Source organism: Hipposideros armiger, unplaced genomic scaffold (assembly GCF_001890085.2).
Source record: "Hipposideros armiger isolate ML-2016 unplaced genomic scaffold, ASM189008v1 scaffold_312, whole genome shotgun sequence".
NCBI lineage: Eukaryota > Metazoa > Chordata > Mammalia > Chiroptera > Hipposideridae > Hipposideros > Hipposideros armiger.
In genome coordinates, this window is record NW_017731662.1 from 818919 (window position 1) to 846030 (window position 27112).

Below are 27112 nucleotides of genomic sequence, written 5' to 3' on the forward strand. Positions count from 1 at the left end.
AAAGCTTTGTTGCACCTATTATCATTGTGATTACCAAAAGCTCCCTATGTTTGTATAGCCCTTTATAATTTGCAAAGTTCATCTAGGTTGAGCCTCACAATTATCCCAGGTAACAGAGAAAATCTCTCTCATCGCCTTCAATTTACAAACGGGAGGTCTTCTGACTTTCCTAATTTCTCCACTGCATAATGCTGTGTGACCCCGCTTCTGACTGATGTCAGGGGAAATACACCTAGCAGGCCCAAATACTATGAACACATAGAGAAACACTAGAGCTCAAGGCAAGAGAAGCAAATAAGAAATGAACATGGAAATATAAACAAAGATTATTCTCTAAAAAACATGTAATATCTGCTATATGAAAAAGAATATGTATAGTATGAGGTGTAATAAAAAACTACAGTGAATGCTACTGCCGAGTGCCATCCAACAGAGAGGCAGGGATCTTCAGTACGGGAAGCGGCACGTCAAACCTTAGTAACAGTGTGACAAGTTTCAACTTGTTGAGTTCAGTCACTCGGGTGTGAGCTACAGTTGAGAGCCAGTGTGTTTTAAAGTGTGCTGTAAATCATCCTCCATCATGACAATACTCCGTGTCACACATCACTTCTGGTACACGGCAATCTGTCAAATAAAAACATTATTCACTGGATCTGGCACCGTGCAACTTCTGGCTCTTCCCCAAAGCCAAAATGATTCAGGACATCGAGGCAGCCAGACAGCGCAACTAAAGACACTCACAAAAGAGGACTTCCAGAACTGCTTCAGAAAATAGCAAGAACAATGGGATAAATGTGTTTGAAGCAAGGGGTAATATTTTAAGGGGGACTAATGGCAATGTATCTTTTACTGTAATAATTTTTTTAATTTAAACATTCACCATAGTTTATGATCACACCTCATATATACATTCAATTAAATAACACAATTATAAAGCAAACAATGGTGGGCCCATCCCCCAATATAAGAACTAACACACTATTAATACTATAAAAGGTATCCATTAGATTATCCTTGCCAAGACAATGAAGAGAACAAGAGTAATAACTACAGGGTAAGGCAGGCAGGAAACAGAAATTCTTAGGTTTTGTTTTCCTTTTAAATGGGGAAAGGCATGAACAGGGGAAAAGCCATGAAAAGGGAAAGACTATAAAGCTGTGAACTTCAAGTCCACTTCCGCAAGGTCAAAGTAATTTCATTAGAACGTTGACTGAGGATGTGTCCACTCATTCCAGCACTGCCGAAGGTGCTGACAATGATCTTGCTAAGTCTCCCACTTTGGAGAGTTGGAATCCTTGTTAGGAGGAATATGGACCCAGGTTTGTACCACGAATTATGGATTTTTAAGACCTCACTGAGTGATGCTTCTACCAAATGATAAAAGAGGTATTTGGGACTGGCCGTGTGGCACATTGGTTAAGAGTTGGCTTGGGGGCTGGCCAAGTGGCTCAGCTGGTTAAGAGCTCGCTTGGGAGCGCCAGCTCTGAGCAGCAGGTCTGCGGTTCGGATCCCACATTGAGGTCCAGTGATGCTCGCCCTCTACAGCTAAGATGATGAACAACAGCACGACCTGGAGCTGGGCTGCTCTGAGTCGTCGGCGACGGCGTAGGCTGCAGCAGGTCTGCAGTGGGCTGCCATGAGCTACGTGAGTGGCTGGCAGCCAGCATGAGCGGCCAGCAGCCGGTGTGAGCTGCCGGGAGCCACTGTGAGCAGCTGACCAATGACCGGCAACTGATTGCCTCACCAGGGAAGAGCACAGTGATCATGCCAACATGGGCCAGTGAAGCAACATCCTCCACAACTAGACTGAAGAACAAAAACAGCAATGTGTCTACCTGTCTGTTCCCCTCCCCAATTCCCCAACGCAGTTCCCCTCCCCCCAATTCCCCAACAAAATCTTAAAAAAAAAAAAAAAAAAAGAGTTGGCTTGGGAGCCCTGGCTGGCTCTGAGCAGCAGGGCCACAGTTCAGATCTCACATGCGGGCCAGTGACGCTGTGCCTTCTACAGCTAAGATGATGAACAACAGCTCGACCTGGAGCCGGGCTGCCGTGAGTCGCCAGCAACGGCGTAGGCTGTAGTGGGGCTGGCTGGCAGCGGGCACGAGCTTTCCTGAGCTGCCGTGAGTGGGGAGTGGCCGTCCAATGGCCAGCAAGTGACAGCCTCAGTGGGGAAGAGCGCAATGATAATACCAACATGGGCCAGTGAAGCGACGTCCTCCACAACTAGACTGAAGAACAAAATGACAGCAACTTATCTGTTCCCCTTCCCCCAATTCCCCAATAAAAAAATCTTAAAAAAAAAAAAAAGAGGTATTTGGGTTTCCCCAAAAAAGGCCCCACCGGCTCCTCCTTTCACCCCTAGTAAATTCTAACAGCCATTGCCTCAGTGAAGAAAGCCAGAGAAACTGCTTCTTCAAGATCAGAAACCCCTGAGACTGAAATTCTGGAGCCTTTTAACTTCACAGCCAAGAGATTTCTCTCCTACAGGTTTCACTGGAGGATAGGTTGCCATTTTAATTATAGCATTATTTTTATGACGTAATTAGAAGAATTAGAAGTACAGTCTCCCAAATCTTAATAAACTTAATTCCATCTCGAAGCCTTAGGCAGACATTTCTGAGCTCCATTTTCAACTACTCTTTCAGGAGATGGTTCCTTCTGTATCCACAAACTCAGGCAACTCAGCCCTACTTGATGCCTCCATGGTTGGTTTTTGGTCCATTAAAGGCAAGATTGTTATCCTACAGACTCCAGGTACACAGTATTCTGTTCACTGATGCCTAACCTAGTACATTCACTAGCACTATCTCATATTACCTTGCTTTACTTTCTCCAGAGCATTAATCTACTCTATCCTTAGCACACTGAAGAAATAGTTATTTGTTGTGCTGATCAAAAACAAATTAATTAACAACACTCTCAAAGATCTTCAGTGAGCCTTCCGTCTCTTCTAGGCACGTCAGCATGTGCGGCTCAGTTCCAGCATGCGGGCGCAGAGGTCCCATACAGGTGGACCCAGCTCTGCCACTGACTATTCGCAGTCCTGAAGAAGCTACTGCTGGCACAGATGGAACGATGTGCACCAATAACCATAATAGCGCACAAACATGTTTCAATCCCTAAGTAATGCTTTAAGTCAGCATGGGAAAAGCCAGTCAGTCAGAAGAGTTTGAATCCACTACATAAAAGGAAAGAATCAAGCATGTATACTGACTTTCCTATACAAACTGCAACTGAAGTATCCAAACAGTTGATACAGGGAAGTGTCTCCACAGACCACCTCCAGAACTAGACTGAAGAACAAAAAGACAGCAACTTGTCCGTTCCCCTTCCGATTCCCCAATAAAATCTTACAAAAAAAAAAAGAATGAAGCTGTTGCTTTACAGAAAACTGCAAATGCGAGGACACAGGATGGGTTTAAGGATTTTTCTCACATATTTCAGCCAAAATAACATACTGCATAAGAATTTAGCTTCTATTAAGTCAGGCATTAATGAGATTTACAAAAATATAAAACAATGTCATTCATCTAATTTTGTTTTGAAAAATATACCTATTTTTTCATTTAAAAATATACTGTTTATGTTAACATGCAATGTGTTTACTATTGTTCTATTAAATGAATTGATTAACATTTTTAAAGTTTTTCTATTTTAATTTCTAATACAATGTCAATTGATAATATAAACCACTTTTTAAAAGCTCTTTGGTCTTCTCTATAATTTTTAAAAGTCTAAAAGAATCTTCAGAGCAAAATGTTTAAGAATCACTGTCCTATACCAAGTTCCCTAATCAAAGCTATTTGAATACTCAGAAACGTCACTCAGCACTTGAGCCTTTTTTTCTTTTTTTTTTTAAATTGGGGAATTGGGGGAAGGGGAACAGACAAGTTGCTGTCCTTTTGTTCTTCAGTCCAGTTGTGGAGGACGTCGCTTCACTGGCCCATGTTGGTATTATCCTTGCGCTCTTCCCGGGTGAGGTAGATCGGACGCCGGCCACTGGACGGCCGCTCATGGCGGCTCTTGGCAGCTCACGCCAGCTGCCAGCCACTCATGGTAGCACGGCAGCCCACTGCAGCAGAGGCTGCAGCCTACGCCTTCGCCGGCAACTCACAGCAGCCCAGCTCCAGGTCAAGCTGTTGTTCACCATCTTAGCTGTAGAGGGCGCAGCGTCACTGGCCCTCCTGTGGGATCCGAACCGGGGCCCTACTGCTCAGATCTGGTGTCCCAAGCCAACTCCTAACCAACACGCCACTCGGCCGGCCCAGCACTTGAACCTTTTACATGCTCCTTCTGTCATATCCTTAATAGCAAAGAACTATTACTAACCTTACGCTTCTTTTGCCCTTCAGTTGTCAATATGCTAGCTTAATTCATCTTTTACTTAACCTTTTTTTGACACATGCTCCTCCTACCTCCTTTGAAAACGTTGAGTGAAAGCTCTAACCCTCTCCAAAACAGAACTCAGGTGCTACAGAATGCATATAATTCCTGGGTTCAAGGATGTCCTTCAGTCTCTGTCACTGGACCCCAGTATAAAACCCTGGCACTGGAGAGCAGTGAGGTATCAGTACATCACATGTACAGTTTTTAACTACACAAGGTGCTCCAAAAACAGTCACAAATCAAATGATTACAAGCCAATTTATAAAACAGTAACTTACATACACGAGTAAAATTCATGTTTTCAAACAAAACCCAGGCAATATTTTCAAGTAAACCAAGGAGTCACATCCCAAGTAAAATAAAAACAAATCCAAAAGAGTGAAAATGAAATTTGTTGCATGTAAAAAAACTGCTGGATTTACTCAATATTTCAAAATTGACAGGCAGTCATAGTTATATATATATTTTTTTCACAATATCACCCTTTACATATCTCTAATTTCTGTGGAAATGTTACTAATATATTATTTTAAAATTCTACACATGCTAATCGAAGACTCACAATTTTTCATCACTGCAAATGTCCTTTTCAATATAGCAAAGAGTTACAATCAAAATAGAATTATCTACTATTAAACATTAGTCACTCACAATATAGGGATTTAGATACAAGAGCCTCTGGATATTCTGGGTTTTATTAACATGTTTTTAGCACTCATTAGCAAGATTATTAGGCCTTTTAAAATTACCTTCCTCTCCTTTCTTCTACATTCTTAAAAACATATTTGAGAAACATTAATGATTAACAAGCTTTAGTTTTTACTCTCAGCATTCACTCTTATGGTTACTGTTGTTCTAGTAAATGAATAGGGAAGAGGGCGGGAAAAAAAGCATAAACAGCTTTTTAAATTTTTTTCCAGTTATTTTTCCAAATAATCAAGACATCTTTTTCTAGTAGTCCAGTTCATCAAATCTTAAAATATTTGCATTTTCTTTTCAGCTTCAGTGTTGTCTATAGGTTGGTTTTGCTGTATATTTAAGGCAAATTAATTTTTAAAAGATTAAAAGCAGTATCTACGCTTTAAAACACACACACACACAACACACACACACACACACACACACACACTCTTTCTTTCTCTCACAATCACACAAACACCCACACATATCCCTAAACAAGATACAAGAATAAACCTTGAAAGCCAACATTCACATTTTGCTCAGCATCTCTCACCTTAATTCCCTTAATTGCTCTAACACAAAAATTCTGCCAATTTAATCATTTGGAAAGGAAAAAAAGGAGTTACATATTTTAAACGTTTATGCTAAACAAAACAAAGCAAATTTATTACTATAATTTCTTTAGTGTTTCTTTTTTTTTAACATTTTTATTGGGGAAGTGGGGGGATGGGAACAGCGCTGGGGAATTGGGGGAAGGGGAACAGACAAGTTGCTGTCCTTTTGTTCTTCAGTCTAGTTGTGGAGGACGTTGCTTCNGGGGAACAGACAAGTTGCTGTCCTTTTGTTCTTCAGTCTAGTTGTGGAGGACGTTGCTTCACTGGCCCAAGTTGGCACCATCATTGGGCTCTTCCCGGCCAAGGCAGATCAGTCGCCGACTTCTGGACAGCCGCTCACTGCGGCTGCTGGCTACACACGGTAGCCCATGGCAACCCACCTGCCATCGCCGGCAACTCACGGCAACCCAGCTCCAGGTTGAGCTGTTGTTCAGCATCTTAGCTATAGAGGGCATTGTCACCGGCCCGCATATGTGGGATCCGAACCGGGGCCCTCTGGCGTCCCATGCCAGTTCTTAACCATTGCGCCACTCGGCCGGCCCTGTGTTTCTCATTTTTTAAAAGTATATTAGTAATTAAGAATTACTTAATTACTTAATTACTTAAGAATAAATTATAGAATAAGCTACAAATTTTCAGAAAAGGCAACCAGTAAGCCTGCTTGCAGAGTACTGAACTAACAAGCAAACAAAATATATCTTATGAAAGGCCAAAATGAAATCAGCACTAATTTAACCATTTAATATAAAATAAAGTTATATTTATAAAACCAATCTACAAATGACAAATCCCAATTTACCACCAAAGCCAGACTCTGACCCCAAAAGACCCTTTCATACACAGCTCCTCCTTAGAAGTTAATTCTAGATAAACCCATATTCATATACACAAAAGTAAAAGTTTGCACACCAAGACCATTCAAAGGGAAAAAAAAAACAGTCTCTTCAATAAATGGTGCTGGGGCAACTGGGTATCCACACTCCAAATTAGTTGGACTCATACCTCACTCCATATACAAAAATTAACTCAAAATAGATCAACACCTAAATATAAAAGCTAAAACCAAAAACTCTAAGAACAAAACACAGGGGAAAAGTTATTCATGACCCTGAATCTGGCAACAGGTTTTTAGATTATTTATACAAAGAAAAGCCCATGCAACAACAACAAAAAACATATCAATTGGACTCCACCAAAATTAAAGTTTTCTGTACCAAGGGGCATTATCAAGAAAGTGAAGGACAACCTACAGAAGAGAAAATGTTAACAAATCATATATCTGTAAGGCTCCAGCATCTAGAATATATAACAAAGACAACTAAACAACAAAATGACAATCTGATAAAAAATTGGGCAGCGGCCTTGAATAGATATTTCTCCAAAGATATACAAATGACAAGCACATAAAAAGGTGCTCAGCATCATTGATCATTACGAGAAGGCAAGTAAAAGCCACAATGAGGTATCACTTCATATCCACAAGGATAGCTATAATTTCTTTAAAAAAAAGAAAAGAGGGCCAGCCATGTGGCACATTGGTTAAGAGTTGGCTCGGGAGCACCAGCTCTGAGCAGCAGGGCTCCGGTTCGGATCCCACACAAGGGCCAGTGATGCTGCACCCCCTACAGCTAAGATGGTGAACAACAGCTCAACCTAGAGCTGGGCTGCCATGAGTCACCAGCAACTGCATAGGCTTTAGTGGAGCTGCAGTGGGCTGCCGTGAGCTACCCTGAGTGGCTGGCAGCCAGTGTGAGCTGCCGTGAGCGGCCGTCCAATGGCCGGCAAGCGACTGCCTCACCTGGGAAGAGCGCAATGATAATACCAACATGGGCCAGTGAAGTGACGTCCTTCACAACTAGACAGAAGAACAAAAGGACAGCAACTCGTCTGTTCCCCTTCCCCGATTCCCCAACGCTGTTCTCCTCCCCCAATTCCCCAATAAAATCTTTTAAAAAAAGAAAAGAAGAAAAACTAATAAGTTAGTACAAATGTGGAGAAACCCTCATACATTGTGTAAGGGAATATCAAATGGGGGGGACAGGTAGGTGGTTCCTCAAAAATTTAAATATAGCTTTACAGTTCAACTCCTAATTATATCACAAAAAGAAGTGAAAACTGGTACTCAAACAAATACATGTACACATGTTCACAGAAGCACTATTCACAACAGCCAAAAGGTTGGAATCAACCCAATTATCCATCAGTGGATGACTGGGTAAACAAATTGTGGCATACACATATAATGGATTATTATTTGGCCATAAAAGGAAATAAGTACTGATTCAAGCTACAACTGGATCATGCAAATATGCAAAGTGTAAAGCAGCCAGACAAAAAAGATCACATGTTGTATGATTCCACTAAATGAAATATCCAGAACAGATAAATGCAGAGACAAAATGCAGGCTGGTGGTAGCCAGGGGTTAGAGAAAGGGGGCAATGGGGAGTAACTGCTTAATGGATACCGGGTTTCTTTTGGGGTGATGAAATAAACGTTTTGCAACTAGACAGAACTGGTGACTGTACAACACTGTGATTGTACTGCCATTAAATTGCTCCCTTTAAAGTGACCAATTTTGTTGCATGAATTTAATCATTTTGATTTAAGTTTACACAGATATCTCATTGCTCACCTACATATCTCCGCTTCATCCAGGATGGTCTCCCCAGCTCAGCGGTCCTGTCCTCCCTCAACACCTTAGTCTCCCTGGCTCATAGCCTGGGTGCAGCTAGAGAGAAAACACTGGGTCAAAAATGACCTATGAAAAGAAACAATAAGAATGTACATCTACATGAACACTGAAATTTTATGCTGGGGGGAAAAAAACACTAGAGAAAAGTATACAATACAACTTCCATGACAAAATTCAAAAGCACATGAAGGTGAAGCCTCCTATGAACACAGGCAGTGACAAATGCTGAAGTCGGCATCCCCACCAACAATGTTAGAAAATGTCAAGCAGAAACGACTTCATCCTGAAAATTTCCAACTTCAAACCACAAGGCACAACTGCAGAGAAACCTCTCTGAACCACCTGCTATACATCATATCTGAGGCACTGCAGACAGTCTGTTACTCTTTCAAGGGCTCATAAATAAGATTATAGTACTGGCACTGTTCAGAATGCTAAAAACAATGCAGTCTTTCTTCTCAGTTACGTACAATGTAATTTACTCAGCACCAAAGTGTACAAGATACTGCATATTAACACAGAACACAGGGGACAGTGTTCTTGGCTTTAGAGTGATTATTTTAAGAACAAAATGGAAATAGTTCATTAATTTCCAAGAGGTGGAATTATGTATTATGTGTATTAGATCTACACCTTTAACATTACAGTAACGATTTGTGGACACATCGCTCACACCTTTCCCTTAATGGAATCAAACTAACTGGCTGAAAACTTCACCTAAGGAAGGTTTCTTCAAGATAAGAAATGCCAACTCAAACACACACAACAGAAACAAATTTTTGGAAGGATTCAAACTACCTTTCCTTAAAAGTATTTTGACCAGGGCAGGCCGAGTGGCGCGTTGGTTAAGAGCTGGCTTGGGATGCCAGCTCTGAACAGCAGGGCCCCGGTTCGGATCCCATATGAGGGCCAGTGACACTGCTCTCTACAGCTAAGATGGTGAACAACAGCTCAACCTGGAGCTGGGCTGCGTGAGTCGCCGGCGACAGTGTAGGCTGCAGCCTCTGCTGTGGTGGGCTGCCATAAGCTACAGTGTGTGGCTGGCAGCCAGTGTGAGCAGCTGGCAGCCTGCGTGAGCTGCCAGAGCTGCCGTGAGCAGCCATCCAGAGGCCGGCGACCGATCTGCCTCACCTGGGAGGAGCGCAATGATCACAATACCAACATGGGCCAGTGAAGCGACGTCCTCCACAACTAGACTGAAGAACAAAAACAGCAATGTGTCTACCTGTCTGTTCCCCTCCCCAATTCCCCAACGCAGTTCCCCTCCCCCCAATTCCCCAACAAAATCTTAAAAAAAAAAAAAAAAAAAGAGTTGGCTTGGGAGCCCTGGCTGGCTCTGAGCAGCAGGGCCACAGTTCAGATCTCACATGCGGGCCAGTGACGCTGTGCCTTCTACAGCTAAGATGATGAACAACAGCTCGACCTGGAGCCGGGCTGCCGTGAGTCGCCAGCAACGGCGTAGGCTGTAGTGGGGCTGGCTGGCAGCGGGCACGAGCTTTCCTGAGCTGCCGTGAGTGGGGAGTGGCCGTCCAATGGCCAGCAAGTGACAGCCTCAGTGGGGAAGAGCGCAATGATAATACCAACATGGGCCAGTGAAGCGACGTCCTCCACAACTAGACTGAAGAACAAAATGACAGCAACTTATCTGTTCCCCTTCCCCCAATTCCCCAATAAAAAAATCTTAAAAAAAAAAAAAAGAGGTATTTGGGTTTCCCCAAAAAAGGCCCCACCGGCTCCTCCTTTCACCCCTAGTAAATTCTAACAGCCATTGCCTCAGTGAAGAAAGCCAGAGAAACTGCTTCTTCAAGATCAGAAACCCCTGAGACTGAAATTCTGGAGCCTTTTAACTTCACAGCCAAGAGATTTCTCTCCTACAGGTTTCACTGGAGGATAGGTTGCCATTTTAATTATAGCATTATTTTTATGACGTAATTAGAAGAATTAGAAGTACAGTCTCCCAAATCTTAATAAACTTAATTCCATCTCGAAGCCTTAGGCAGACATTTCTGAGCTCCATTTTCAACTACTCTTTCAGGAGATGGTTCCTTCTGTATCCACAAACTCAGGCAACTCAGCCCTACTTGATGCCTCCATGGTTGGTTTTTGGTCCATTAAAGGCAAGATTGTTATCCTACAGACTCCAGGTACACAGTATTCTGTTCACTGATGCCTAACCTAGTACATTCACTAGCACTATCTCATATTACCTTGCTTTACTTTCTCCAGAGCATTAATCTACTCTATCCTTAGCACACTGAAGAAATAGTTATTTGTTGTGCTGATCAAAAACAAATTAATTAACAACACTCTCAAAGATCTTCAGTGAGCCTTCCGTCTCTTCTAGGCACGTCAGCATGTGCGGCTCAGTTCCAGCATGCGGGCGCAGAGGTCCCATACAGGTGGACCCAGCTCTGCCACTGACTATTCGCAGTCCTGAAGAAGCTACTGCTGGCACAGATGGAACGATGTGCACCAATAACCATAATAGCGCACAAACATGTTTCAATCCCTAAGTAATGCTTTAAGTCAGCATGGGAAAAGCCAGTCAGTCAGAAGAGTTTGAATCCACTACATAAAAGGAAAGAATCAAGCATGTATACTGACTTTCCTATACAAACTGCAACTGAAGTATCCAAACAGTTGATACAGGGAAGTGTCTCCACAGACCACCTCCAGAACTAGACTGAAGAACAAAAAGACAGCAACTTGTCCGTTCCCCTTCCGATTCCCCAATAAAATCTTACAAAAAAAAAAAGAATGAAGCTGTTGCTTTACAGAAAACTGCAAATGCGAGGACACAGGATGGGTTTAAGGATTTTTCTCACATATTTCAGCCAAAATAACATACTGCATAAGAATTTAGCTTCTATTAAGTCAGGCATTAATGAGATTTACAAAAATATAAAACAATGTCATTCATCTAATTTTGTTTTGAAAAATATACCTATTTTTTCATTTAAAAATATACTGTTTATGTTAACATGCAATGTGTTTACTATTGTTCTATTAAATGAATTGATTAACATTTTTAAAGTTTTTCTATTTTAATTTCTAATACAATGTCAATTGATAATATAAACCACTTTTTAAAAGCTCTTTGGTCTTCTCTATAATTTTTAAAAGTCTAAAAGAATCTTCAGAGCAAAATGTTTAAGAATCACTGTCCTATACCAAGTTCCCTAATCAAAGCTATTTGAATACTCAGAAACGTCACTCAGCACTTGAGCCTTTTTTTCTTTTTTTTTTTAAATTGGGGAATTGGGGGAAGGGGAACAGACAAGTTGCTGTCCTTTTGTTCTTCAGTCCAGTTGTGGAGGACGTCGCTTCACTGGCCCATGTTGGTATTATCCTTGCGCTCTTCCCGGGTGAGGTAGATCGGACGCCGGCCACTGGACGGCCGCTCATGGCGGCTCTTGGCAGCTCACGCCAGCTGCCAGCCACTCATGGTAGCACGGCAGCCCACTGCAGCAGAGGCTGCAGCCTACGCCTTCGCCGGCAACTCACAGCAGCCCAGCTCCAGGTCAAGCTGTTGTTCACCATCTTAGCTGTAGAGGGCGCAGCGTCACTGGCCCTCCTGTGGGATCCGAACCGGGGCCCTACTGCTCAGATCTGGTGTCCCAAGCCAACTCCTAACCAACACGCCACTCGGCCGGCCCAGCACTTGAACCTTTTACATGCTCCTTCTGTCATATCCTTAATAGCAAAGAACTATTACTAACCTTACGCTTCTTTTGCCCTTCAGTTGTCAATATGCTAGCTTAATTCATCTTTTACTTAACCTTTTTTTGACACATGCTCCTCCTACCTCCTTTGAAAACGTTGAGTGAAAGCTCTAACCCTCTCCAAAACAGAACTCAGGTGCTACAGAATGCATATAATTCCTGGGTTCAAGGATGTCCTTCAGTCTCTGTCACTGGACCCCAGTATAAAACCCTGGCACTGGAGAGCAGTGAGGTATCAGTACATCACATGTACAGTTTTTAACTACACAAGGTGCTCCAAAAACAGTCACAAATCAAATGATTACAAGCCAATTTATAAAACAGTAACTTACATACACGAGTAAAATTCATGTTTTCAAACAAAACCCAGGCAATATTTTCAAGTAAACCAAGGAGTCACATCCCAAGTAAAATAAAAACAAATCCAAAAGAGTGAAAATGAAATTTGTTGCATGTAAAAAAACTGCTGGATTTACTCAATATTTCAAAATTGACAGGCAGTCATAGTTATATATATATTTTTTTCACAATATCACCCTTTACATATCTCTAATTTCTGTGGAAATGTTACTAATATATTATTTTAAAATTCTACACATGCTAATCGAAGACTCACAATTTTTCATCACTGCAAATGTCCTTTTCAATATAGCAAAGAGTTACAATCAAAATAGAATTATCTACTATTAAACATTAGTCACTCACAATATAGGGATTTAGATACAAGAGCCTCTGGATATTCTGGGTTTTATTAACATGTTTTTAGCACTCATTAGCAAGATTATTAGGCCTTTTAAAATTACCTTCCTCTCCTTTCTTCTACATTCTTAAAAACATATTTGAGAAACATTAATGATTAACAAGCTTTAGTTTTTACTCTCAGCATTCACTCTTATGGTTACTGTTGTTCTAGTAAATGAATAGGGAAGAGGGCGGGAAAAAAAGCATAAACAGCTTTTTAAATTTTTTTCCAGTTATTTTTCCAAATAATCAAGACATCTTTTTCTAGTAGTCCAGTTCATCAAATCTTAAAATATTTGCATTTTCTTTTCAGCTTCAGTGTTGTCTATAGGTTGGTTTTGCTGTATATTTAAGGCAAATTAATTTTTAAAAGATTAAAAGCAGTATCTACGCTTTAAAACACACACACACACAACACACACACACACACACACACACACACTCTTTCTTTCTCTCACAATCACACAAACACCCACACATATCCCTAAACAAGATACAAGAATAAACCTTGAAAGCCAACATTCACATTTTGCTCAGCATCTCTCACCTTAATTCCCTTAATTGCTCTAACACAAAAATTCTGCCAATTTAATCATTTGGAAAGGAAAAAAAGGAGTTACATATTTTAAACGTTTATGCTAAACAAAACAAAGCAAATTTATTACTATAATTTCTTTAGTGTTTCTTTTTTTTTAACATTTTTATTGGGGAAGTGGGGGGATGGGAACAGCGCTGGGGAATTGGGGGAAGGGGAACAGACAAGTTGCTGTCCTTTTGTTCTTCAGTCTAGTTGTGGAGGACGTTGCTTCNCAATGATCACAATACCAACATGGGCCAGTGAAGCGACGTCCTCCACAACTAGACTGAAGAACAAAAAGGACAGCAACTTGTCTGTTCCCCTTTCCCCGATTCCCCAGCGCTGTTCCCCTTCCCCAATTCCCCAATAAAATCTTTTTTTTTAAAGTATTTTGACCAAACAACTCATAACTGACAAACGAATCAGCATGAACAAGCAAGGATGGTCTACCTTTTGACTGGAGAGGAGTGCTCCTCATGTTTATCGGGTACACCAGTCAGGCATCATCCTAGAGTTTTCATATCTAGTACCATTTAATACCCAATAATCCTAATATTCCTCTTAGGAAGTCCACCATGAAGTAGTTACATTAGGAGGTTAACTGAAGCTATTCATCAGTAACAATCACTTAGATGTGGTTTCATTCAAGCAAGACGTCTATAAAATCCCAACTGTCTCCTCCCGCCAAGGGCAGCTCTCAACATCCCTACATATACTAGTTTGATAATCAAGTGATCTGTCTTCATCCAAGTCAGTGATAAAAACATTTAACAAAAATAGGATCAAAGACAAAGTATTTCATTTCACCACTAACAAGTTCTTTGGAAATTAATGATTAATTCATTAATACTTTTGGAGGATAGGTGTAAAGTAGCTAGGTTTGCAATTACATGAATATTTTTGCAGCTCTTCAACAAAGTGTCACAAGAGACGATCACATATCTTGTTAAAAGCAAGACTTGGTATGGCTAATGTAGCCCCTTGGTCCCACTGTAAAGATTTGATACCACGTTGTCCACATGAAGCAACCAAGAGCTGGAAATGTCAAAACAGAAGTTCACACACCATCTCAAGGGATGAGCTTAGACTAGAAACCAGGTCTTTTGACAAACCCTATTTTTTTTTAATTAATTTATGACATCATCTTTCCCCAGTTCCTCAAATCTTAAAAAACCAAGAAGCTATCCTTGACTCTTCTCTTATCTCACATCCCATCAGTAAATCCAGTCAGCTCCACCTTCAAAATAAATCCCCAATCTGATCCTTCTCACCTGCTCACTAAGACCACCTGCCCACGCCAGACTAGATGCTGCAGCCACCTCCTTCCTGGTCTCCACGCTTTCACTCTTGCTACCCTACAATCCACTCCCCAATTCAGTAGCCAGACTAGATATTGTCTTTTTTTTTTCAGTTTTGAAACACAGAAATTGCAGTACAGTACAGTACAAGAACTTTCTCCCCCAAACCACCTAAGAGTTAGTTGCCAACCTGTTGCAACATTATCCTCAAACGCTAAACACAAGGATGGTCCAGAGAACTACAATAAAATCAAGATGAGAAAATTAAGCTCCATATATCACTATGACTAAGTCCTCATGCCCCAGTCCAGGTCACCCCTTACACACGGTGGGGACCGCCTGGGCTCTGCCTCCCCACGCGCTCTGCTCTCCCCTCTGGACTCTGCCCTCACCCTGATGCATCTCTAGCATCCCACACCGCGCCGCCCGCTCAGAAAGGTCCTGCATTCACCCTGCCTGGGCTCTGACTCCTAGGGCAGCGGCCGTGCCCTCCCATCATGAACACTCCGCCCCAGGACACCCTCCTCCGCTTACCTGGGCCCACACATGCTGCTCTGGGCCATGACAGCTCCCCACACCCCCTCCTGGCACTGTGAGGACCCCACCTGATGGCTTTAGGACAGAATTGTTTGGGAAGGGGAAAGAGTAATCACTTTTAAATGAACATAAATTACTTCACTCCCTTTTGTTCATAATCCTCCAATACCTTTTTAAATTTTCTCAGAATAAAATCCAAACCCTTTTCCATGGTCCATTAGACCCTATAAATCTGTCACATACCGCTCTACAACACTTGATAGAATCTATGCTTGCTGGCCTTTATTCTAGTTTTCAAACATACTAAACTTTCTCACCTCAGGGTCTTTACATTGTGTGTTTCACCTCTTTGAAAGCTCCCTCACCTCCCCAAATCCATGTCTCTGTTCAAACATTATTTCCTTAGAGGCTTACTCAGTCCCTTCCCCACCCACCATCCCCACACCCCAACCTGTCTCCTTGCCTGTATCTTTCTTCACAGCACCTACGACTACCTGATATCATATGTATTTATTTATGACCCACAATGACAGAACAATTTCTTGCCTATTGTAGCCTCATACCTAAAACAGTGCCTTGCACAGAATAGACACTGAATGTCTGACTGATGGTTGAATTCCTCAGAACCCACCTTGGTGACACAAACCAACCAATAATAATGCCATTTTGCATCAGTATGATAGATGTAAAGATGCAAGAAATGGCTGTGTAACTTTAAGATATTAATGTTGACACTTTACATGGTGCTTTAAAGTACACTATTACTTGCAGTAAGTCTGAGCAGTACCTGTGTTAAGTTTTCCTTCTCTTTTTCATGGACAGACAAGGCTCAGAAACGTACAATGATTTGCCCATGTTACAAAGCCAGTGACTGACAAGCTCAGGACTGGAACCCGGGAATTCTGAGTAGTATTCATCGTACTCTGGTTTCTCTTCAGATCGCATAAATCTTCCACCTTTTACTAAGTAATATTCATCACACAGGCAAGGGCCTCCATGTGGGTGCCACTAGTCAATCACCCTCATAATCCCCAATATCCTCTCAACTTCCAGAATCACTGGAATGTCTCAAAAGAACAGCTAGAGGTGCAGAAATACTGTAATTATCAACCCTACCTACAAGTTTGTCTCACTGAAAGCATAATTCATGCACTGACTACAGGTCTATTACATGACAGCTCTGTTTATATGAAGAGTTGAAGCAAAAGACCCTTGTTGATGGGCATTTTAACACCATATTCCAAATTATTATACTTATAATAAAGCAAGGCAAAAAAATAATTCCCTAAATCATGATTACTTGTATCCACCAGGTAATACACCAAATAGTGACTCAGTTTTTATTACTCATTTTTTAAAATACAACTTCAAATTAATCATCCAACTATCAAACATCAATCACAGCTTTAAAATGAACTATAGCTATCATATAAAAATAAAATATGTACCAATTTCTCAGGTTAAAAAGCATATATTAAACACATCAGCATAAAATGTTTATTTTTGAGGGGAAAAAATCAAATGCACCTTATGACTTAATACCATTTTTCCTGAAATGTCTTTAAAAATAAATTCAGATATTGATTTGTTGCCACCTACTGGTTAAATTTGTATTTGAATATTATCATTTCATATCTAATATTTACTACAGTTAATATAAAACAGTCAAAAAATATCTTAGTAAAGCTCTATAAAATTTTACTAAACTACTCTGATAAATTCAGCTTTGGAGAGTTTTTAAAGCTACTTCATGAGTTAATGGTATCTTGACTTTCAATAATATCCTCACATAAAATTTTCATTAGTGTATTGGGACTGTTTTAAAACTAAGATACCATTATAATTTGTGAGAAATATAAAATCTTTACTTAATTAAAATACTTTCAGAATGTTATTTCTTTACAATTAAAATGTTTATATGTGCCAGTTTTCCAGAATATTGGGGTTACAGAACTTAGGATATTACCATCTTTCCATAGGGTCCAAAAACAAATGTCCACATATTACATTTGTTTATTTTGCATTTTAGGTATCTTTTACTCTATAATAGTCCTTCCCCTCTCCTCCCTCCTTTTCTTACTCAACGCTTCATTGAAGAGTTAGTTGTCCCACTGCACTTATTTTTAAAACCACTTTAGTTACCCAGATTTAAAATGCAAAGCAACTTGAAAGCATGGACTTATTTTTGGATCCCAATTCTAACAAATCAGCAGTAAAAAGTAATTGTGGAAATTAGATGACAACAAAGAATTCTGTTTATTTTGTTTGCTATGATGCATTGTGATTATATAAGAAAATGTCCAAACCTTCTAGTGATTGCTATGGACTGAACTGTGTGTGTCTCCCCAAAATCCATGTTGAAGCTCTAATCTCCACTATGACGGTGTTTGGAGATGAGGCCTTGGTAAGTCATTATTTAGAGGAGGTCATGAGGGTAGGGCACAAAGGACAGGATTAGTGCCCTTATAAGAAGAGAGATGTCAGAGGAATTAATGTCTAACTTTCTTGGACTTTTAGCCTTCAGAATCATGAGAAAATAAATTTCTTTTGTTTAAAGCCACCCAGTCATTGGTATTTTGTTATGGCAGCCTGGCTAAGACAGTGATGTATATGGAAGTATGTAGAGGTGAAATAATATATTAGATATCTGCTTTTAAATATACAGAGGGTGCCAAAAAATCCTGACACCTCGGTAGTCAGAAGAGGAGAAAATAGATATAAAAAATGGAGTGAATTTTAATAACTGAATTAGGTGACATGTACTTGAGGCTTAATAGTTATTAGCTCAACTTCTAAGTTTGAAATTTCTCATAATTAGAAAAAACAACTTTAAATGCAATTCCTATAACCAACATCTGAAAATAAAGTTTTATTTTAAGATAAAAAGTACTAATATGAAATTATTATGAGGCAAAAATAAAAGATGACTTGAAACTTTATCTTGGAATAAATTTGGAAAAAAATTGTTACAAGATTTTTAAAACAATCTGTCTCACCTAAGAGTCTCAAGCATTGATCTTAAATATTCATGTTCTAATTAAGTAACTTGTACAAATTATTTATCTGCTTAAATGTGCTTAATTACAAATAGAAATTGCTATTTTTGGATCTTATTGTAAATAGGATTTTTTATTATATATTGAATAGGCTATTGCTGAAAATTTTTTAAATTGACTTTTTTCTGTTTGAAACAGTTCACTTACTTCAAATCTGCTTGATTACAATTTTCAAAATAGTCTTGTGGGTCGGCCGAGTGGCGCGATGGTTAAGAACTGGCTTGGGACGCCAGAGGGCCCTGGTTCGGATCCCACATATGAGGGCCAGTGACACTGCCCTCTACAGCTAAGATGCTGAACAACAGCTCAACCTGGAGCTGGGCTGCCATGAGTCGCCGGCAATGGCATACGCTGCAGCCCCTGCTGAAGTGGGCTGCCATGGGCTACCATGTGTAGCCAGCAGCCAATGTGAGTGGCCAGCAGCCGCTGTGAGCAGCCAGCCGTCCAGAAGCCGGCGACTGATCTGCCTCGCCCGGGAAGAGCGCAATGATGGTGCCAACTTGGGCCAGTGAAGCAACATCACAACTAGACTGAAGAACAAAAGGACAGCAACTTGTCTGTTCCCCTTCCCCCAATTCCCCAAGCGCTGTTCCCATCCCCCAATTCCCAAATAAAAATCTTAAAAAAATAAATAAAATAAAAGAACAAAGTGAAAACTGTACTATATAATCCTTTTTTTAAAATAAATTTTATTGGGGAGCAGTGCGTTTCTCCAGGACCCATCAGCTCCAAGTCAAGTTGTTGTTGTCAATCTAGTTGTGGAGGGTGCAGCTCACTGGTCCATGTGGAAATCGAACCAGCAATCTTGGTGTTATGAGCACTGTGCTCTAACCAACTGAGCCAATCGGCTGCCCAGTACTATATAATCTTAATAGACTAAATACTAACAATTTAAGTACCAGTTTCCTAACAATGATGGAGCATCTTCCAAAAAAGGAAGCTTTAAGCTTATCTTTTTCAACATGATCCTTTAAACACAGTAATTTACTTCTAACTTAAATAAAGTAGTAAATGAAGCCTAACAAATGGTTTCTGCTAATTTCCTAAGAAATGTTGATGTGCCACTGAAAGGGATGCCACCCTGGAAGGTGACACCAGCCATCTGCCTATTTTAATTAACAGGCTGAGTTTTAGGTTGAGCCCTACCAACTTCTACCTAACTTTCATCCACTTTCCAAGATGGCAACCCCTCAACTAACTCTTGCCTAAAACGCATCAGGTAATCATAGCAAGACTAGCAGGCCCTAATGAATCTCCTTCTAAGTATCCAGAAGACTACGTACTTGCAGCCAAGACAAGAGAGAAACAACCAGTCAGTTTGACAACGAATGTCAACTTCTACAGGGTGAACCTCAGACCTCTATCACATCTGTGTGGTGTTCAGACTAAAGAGAGAAATGCTCATTCCTACAAGTAAATATACAATAACTATTCTAGCCTAAGCAGGAATAGTAGGTTTTTAACATGGAAAATGTGAGGATTTGTAGAATGTAAAACATTTCCTACTTTCTGGTTTATTAGTGTTAAAATTGCTTCACTGTGTCAGTCAGAGAAGCCTAAAGCACTAAATACAGATATGAAAGTTCCCTCAAAAAGCACAGCCATTCTCAAATGAGACTTTTTAAGACCAAATTTATACTCACAAAACACCCCTCCACTGGAAAGAAAAAGAAATATTATGTTAAAACCAGACAAAATAATATGTATGAAAAGTACGCACATATCTGCTTTCAAAACAATGCTGGGCCCTTTGCACATTTTACCTAAGCTATTTGGGAGAAAGGTTAAACATCAATTTGTTATAGCCCACTTCATTCAGGAAAAAAAGGGGGAGGAAAGTTATAAAGTTACAGGGGAGCTCAGAGTCAAAGGGAAGGCTTAAGACCTAGAGACAAAAAGGTTAGGATGTAAGCAGCCGCAGAAAATCTCAGCTGCTCACCTGGACCCTGCTCCTGGAGGGCGGTTCTCCAGTCACCGGGCACAGGATTCAAATCCCAGGAAAGAAACTCCAGATTTAGACTGTCAAGTGCCTTGGCTAAGGGAAGACAAAGGATACCCTCCATCCTCCTACCAGCATGTTCCACTCGCATTCTCAAACAATACTGTATGATTCTGAAAAATGAAATTAGGCGTTCTTTTCAAAAGATGATGAAATGAATGAACGGCCAAGAAACCACACACACCCACCAAGCAAGGTGAAGTTACTATGTTTTTGAAACACACCTGACTTTTGTAACTGATAATCTGGAAACCACAACCTTTGACATAAAATAACAAAGTCACATCAGGAAAATGTGATACAAGAGAAAGTAGACAGCAGCCCTATTTCTTAATAATTTTCCATTTCCTCATTTCTTCCTGATTGCCATGCAGAGATGTAATTAGATATACCTTCCCAAACTACTCTAAAGCACCCACATTGAATTATTTATCCAACTTTCCCTGGGCTTTAACATATAATTAAATTATCTCTTTCCAAAGGCTATCCTTTCTGAGCTTATGTTTATTTAGAGTAAACAAAGTAAGTTAAGGTGTCAAAGAATGCATGATACAGTATCACTCAATTATTGCCTGCCATGAACAACTACTCCAAGCTTTTTCCACACATATCAAATTAACCCTCACAGCAATCTTGTAAAGTAGGAACAACAATGGTTCTCAATCAGGGGTGATTTTTATATCCCCGCCCCACACCCAATGCCTAGGGACATCAGACAATGTCTGGAGACATTTTCAGTGTGAGGCTGAGCAGCTCAGACTGGTGTCTATAGTCCCAAGGTGAAGAAACACTCCATTTGGGCCAGCCGAGTGGCTCATTGGTTAAGAGTTGGTGTGGGAATGCGAGCTCTGAGCAGCAGGGCCGCCGGTTCAGATCCCACAGGGGCCAGTGACACTGCACCCTCTACAGCTAAGATGGTGAACAACAGCTCAACCTGGAGCTGGGCTGCCGTGAGCGCCACCGATGGCGTAGGCTGCAGTGGGCTGCCGTGGGCTACCATGAGCAGCCGACAGCCAGCAAGAGCTGCCGTGAGCGGCTGTCCAATGGCCAGCGACCGATCTGCCTCAGCCAGGAAGAGTTCAATGATCACAATACCAACATGAGCCAGTGAAACGACGTCCTCCACAACTAGACTGAAGAACAAAAGGACAGCAACTTGTCTGTTCCCCTTCCCTGATTCCCCAACGCTGTTCCCTCCCCCAATTCCCAAAAAAACTTAAAAAAAGAAACAAACGCTCCGTTTTACTGATGAAAGAAATTCTACGACTGAGTAATTTTTTACCAATCTGTGTCACACCAAAAGTGGCAAAGCTGCAATTTAAACCCTAGTCTTATTCCAGAATCCACAATCAAAACCATGATTTATGTAAGCTGTACTTAAAATAACCCAAAAAACTGAAAAATGACAAATTTGGAGGACTTACACTACCTAACTTCAAGAGTTATTATTAAAGTTACAGTAATCAAGACAGTGTGGCATCAAGACAAAAAGATCAGCAGTCTAATCCATAAATAGAGCATATGTGGTCAATTAATTTTCGAAAAAGGTGCAAAACCAATTCAACAGAGAAAGGGTAGTATTTTCTACAAAAAGTGCTGGAAAACTGGATAGCCATTTGTAAAAAAAAGGGGGGGGAACTTTGATACACAAAGTTAATTTATGTGTTTCATGAATAAAAATTAGTTCAAAATGAAAAAAGTAAAAACTGAAGCTATAAAACATCTAGAAGAAAACATTAGATTATCTTTATGAGACTTGGTTGGACAAAGACAGCTTAGAATCAATACCAAAAGCATGTGCATAAAATTTTGGTAAGCTGAATTTTATCAAAATTAAGAACTTCTGTTCTTAAAAAGATTGTCAAGAAAATGAAAAGACAAGCCACAGAATGGGAAAAATATTTGTAAATCACATAACTGCTAAAGGACTGGTATCCAGAACATAAAAAAGAATTCTCAAAGGTCAATAATAAACAAACCACACTATACTGTTTTAATTGTCAAAAAATTTAAACAGACACTTCACCAAAGTAAATTGAAGCATGGTAAATAAGCCCATGAAACAATGCTCAGCATCATCAATCATCATAAAATGCAAATTAAACCAGGAGATATGACCACAAATCTATTAGAATGCCAAAATATAAAAATACACGTATATATCTATATACCGGCCATGTCAAGTGTTGGCAGAGATGTGGAGGAACTGGCACTCCTAAATATAGCTAGTGGGAGCAAAAAATGGTACAGCAACTCTGAGAAACATCTGGCACTTGCTTGAAAAGTTAAAGATACACCTATTGTATGATATCCAGACATCCCACTCTATTTACCTAAGGGAAGTAACAGCACACATCCATATAAAGACCTATACACAAATGTTTACCACAGCTTCTTTATAAAGCCAAACAGTGGAAATAAAAGTCCATCAACAAATAACAAATATAAACAAATGGTGGTATATCCATACAATGTGAATGTGACCCTACTCAGCAATAAAAAGGATTAAAACACCAACACACGATAGATAAACTTCAGAAGAATTATGCTGAATGAAAGCAAGACACAATGGGATACATGCTGTATGGCTCTGCTATATAAATTTTAGAAAACGCAAACTAAGCTACATGACAGAAGATGGGTGGCTGCGTAGTAAACTGGGGTATGGGGAACAGGGAGGGGCAGGAGAGAAGGATTACAAAGTGGCAGGAAAAAATCTTTGGGGTTGTAATGAAAATGTTTATAATCAAGATTGCAGGGATGGTTTCACAGGTGTATTCATACATCAAAAACCTACCAAATCACGTGTGCAGTTTATTCTGCGTCAATTATACCTCAATAAAGTTGGTAAAAATCCCAAACATATGTATGTCAATGGCCTAGAAGAAAACACATACAAAAATGAAAATAGCACTAGGAAGCTGGGTTCATTTTCAACAGCTCCATTATTGAAATATACCAACTAAAGAAAATGTGTGTCATTTATTTCATATCTCATGTAATTCCAAAAGGGTTTGCAGTAGTATTAATAAAAGTAGAATAATAAAACCATCAACAAAACAGTAAAACCATAATCAATTCGAATTTGATGAAATTTCAAGATAATTGCAAAAACGGAAAAGAAAATTATATGTAGAATTTTCTCCTTTCCTGAAGTAAAGCTAATTTTAATGTTGTTCGTCAAAATATCAATACCACTTTGCATTTTCTAACATTTAACACAACTTAATGTATATTCCCTTATTTTTCATCCTCTTTATCCCATGTGTCAGTAGCTTGTTTCTATTATCAAATTTCCTTTCAAAATGCTTTCTTTCCTACTGCTATTATCCTAAGTCTGAAGTCTCACCAATTCAAATCATTTCTTGAATGAGGCTGAATGCACAGTAATTGCTATGACAGTCTCCTAGCTTACCTTACTACTTCGAATTTCTCTTCATTCCAATGCATTCTGAACAATTCTTTTGGAAGTCGCTTTCCCAGGGTCACTTTCCTGATGAAGGACCTTAAAATATCAATCTTCAACAAAAGACAAAGCTCAAAAAGACACCAAGACCTTCCGTAACCTGCTTCCATTCCAGCCACACCTGTAACCCACTATCATCACACCCCCGATTCTGTGCAGTTTGGACTCAGAATCTCTGGGGGTAAGGCCAAAAAAGTTTTAGCCAGGATGAATCTCACACACAGTAAGATTTGAAAATCTACTGGTATAAGAAAGGGTCTTTCACAACACAAATTTTGCCTATTCCCTGGTCTCATCTCCCAACACTTTCCCACAGACATGAACTTCTACACGTACCAGATCACCTGAGGAAGTGCATCTTGTTCTCTCTTGATCCAAGCCTCTTTACAAGGGCTGCTCTTTTCACTGGAACGCCACACACCCTCCCTAATTCTGTCATTCTCCTCCCACACAGCCCATGTACCCCAACTATGGACTTGACCTGGATGTGGTAAAGCACACAAGCTTCAAATAAACAAAAAAGAAGGAGGGATAATGAAATGGAACATATAAAAGTACAAATAGGAAAAGAGTAGACAGAGCCAAAAAGAGGCGAGGGAATAAACTGCTGGGCTGGGGCCTAAATACAAATGATATTTTTTTAAAAAGGTGTCACCATTCAGCCTTTGCTAAGGAGCCCTGAAAAACAATTTCTCCAAGCCCAAACCTGTTCCCAAGGGGTCCTGGGGGTAGCATGTGTTCACAAGTTAATAAACGAAAGACTGTAGGGAAGCAGTGAAAGAGACAATACAGCCTGTGAGGAGGCCTTGGATGCCACGTGTGTCTCAAAGAAGCTACTGCAAAATGGCAAAGGTGTATAAAATATGACAACTAAGATGAACACAGTATTTTAGCAGTATTATACCTGAGTCTCAAAAATTGGAGACAGTAAGGACTATAAAACACGTGTAAAAATTTGTGTGTTCACTTGTCAAGCTTGCTACCAGAACCTGGGCTCTTTATAAGGAAAGAACTCTTATTCATCTTCCATTTCATGCACACATTTGTTGATTCGCTATGAGTGCATTTCCATTTTAGCACTTTGTGTTCCAATACCTCATTTAATTAGATTATTAAGTGTTGGTTGAATCTCCCATTTTTCAAAAACCTGTATTTCTTAGTTTACAATGTCATAGCCTTCCATTCTTCAGTAACATTCTCACCAGAGGCTGGCAAACTTTTTACTCAAAGAGCCAGACAGTAAATATTTTAGGCTTTGTACGCGATATGGTCTCTCTTGTAGACAAAAGCACCTAGATGACATATGAACAAATGAATATGACTGTTTCAATAAAACTTTATTTATGGACACTGAAAATGAATTTCACATAATTTTCAGATGTCACAAAATATTGTTATTTGAATTTTCTCATTTATTTAAAAATGTAAAAGCCATCTTACCTTGCAAGCCATATAAACACAGGTATTGGTTTGTTGTGTTTGGCCAGCTAGCCAGTTGCGGAATCCTGCTCGACACCTTAACTCAAAGGTTCAACTGTACACTCTTTCCAATTATTCCTTATTTTCACAGCACTACAATTAACTTTATTTGCAAGTCTTTCCGGTAAGCCCCAATTGTGTGGTGGTCTATGCGTAATGAACAATTAAGCATTCTTTTGACTTAAACCCATTCACTTTCACCCACATTCACACTTTAAAAAATAAAAAAACTTGCTTATCTAGTTTCTGATTTAAAATACTGAAGGAAGGGAAGGAGGATTTTAAGTAATTGTGTAAAGGGAACAAAGAACAATGACAACTCTTATATTGATGTCATGTGTTAAAAGAGTCCATTATGATGAATCTCAGATCTAATTTCTCTCCCACAGATTCAAACACTAAGAACTAAACAGTACCTTTTGAGTTTGCTAAAACTCATTTTCACATGTTAAAGAAAGGCACAAGATCAAACTAAAGAAATGAATAATATGACAGTATATTGCAAGAGATGAGAAAATACTGTATATAAAAGGAAATTACATTATATTAAGTAACAGAGGTTATGATAGAGAATAAGGTCAAAGAAGCTGAAACACCACAGTTTTTGAAGAATAAAAACTTTTCTCAAATTCATTTATTCATTCATAAACATGTATGCATGAAGAACTCAATGTGTTTGGAACACAAATTTGGGTGAGAAACAAGTGTCTGAAACGGACGAGATCTGTGACCACATGGACCTACGTTCTATATCTGCTCTGTGCAGTATCAGCCACTAGCCACATGTGACTATTTAAATTTAAATTAACAAATACTAAATAAAATTAAAACTTCAGTTCCTTAATCACACTAGTCACACCCAAAATGCTGAGGGCAAGCCTATGGCTACCATGTTGGACAGCAAAGATACAGAACACTTCTATCACTCCATCATCACACAAAGTCTGCTGCACAGGACTGGTTTAAAAGTTATATACTTCCATTGACTAAACATAAAAATGAAACTTAATATCTTTCTGTCTTCAAAAGGAGAGTGTAAAATGTTTTCCACTTGCCTCCTGGAAAATATCATGTAACAGTTTTTCTATAAAAGTACCTAGTTACTGTATTGAAAATTGAAGGGGGCTGGCTGAGTGGCTCAGCTGGTGAGAGCGTGTGCTCTTAACAAGGTTGCTGGTTCGACTCCTACATGGGATGGGGACTGCACCGTGCGCCCACCCTCCCCTCCTCCACCCCCCCTCCACCCCCGGCAACTAAGATTGAACACGACACCTTGACCTGAGCAGCCTTGAACTGCCAATGGGCAGCCGGATGGCGACTTGGAGTTCAGCTAGCTGCACCCTCCACAACTAAGATTGAAGGACAAAACTTAGCTGTTCCCCTTCCCCAATTCCCCAATAAAATTTTTTTTTAAAAAAGGTAATCCTGCACATACTACAAAATGGATGAAACGAGGACATTATGCCAAGTGAAATAAGTCAAGTCACCAAAACACAAACACTGTACACTTAAAATGGTTAACATGGAAAATTTTTAGATTGTGATTATTTTCCACAATAACATTAGTATGTTTATTTCTCATAGATGACAGAAAACTGGCTCTAAAAAGCAAACCTGATATGTCTTTCTAAAGAGAACTTCAGGGCCAGTCGAGTGGCGTGGTGGTTAAGAGCTGGCTTGGGATGCCAGAGGGCCCCGGTTCGGATCCCACATATGAGGGCCAGTGACACTGCCCTCTACAGCTAATATGCTCAACAACAGCTCAACCTGGAACTGGGCTGCCCTGAGTCGATGGCGACGGTGTAGACTGCAGCCACTGCTGCAGTGGGTTGCCATGGGCTACCGTGTGTAGCCAGCAGCCAG

The 27112-nt window shown here is 40.0% G+C and overlaps 1 protein-coding gene across 6 annotated transcripts in view; it reads right to left on the reverse strand.

Annotated features, from left to right (window-relative positions):
- The window catches only part of SRPK2 (SRSF protein kinase 2), a 239063-nt gene that overhangs the window by 180733 nt on the left and 31218 nt on the right, over nucleotides 1–27112 (reverse strand). The window contains exon 2 of one of the 6 annotated variants that reach the window (XM_019660134.1): nucleotides 8315–8410. The exons of the other annotated variants lie outside the window; for them this stretch is intronic. Within the exon in view, the coding sequence (XP_019515679.1) occupies nucleotides 8315–8333 (19 nt within the window). The 5' untranslated portion in view covers nucleotides 8334–8410. The remainder of the gene's footprint in view (nucleotides 1–8314; nucleotides 8411–27112) is intronic. 6 annotated transcript variants of the gene reach the window in all.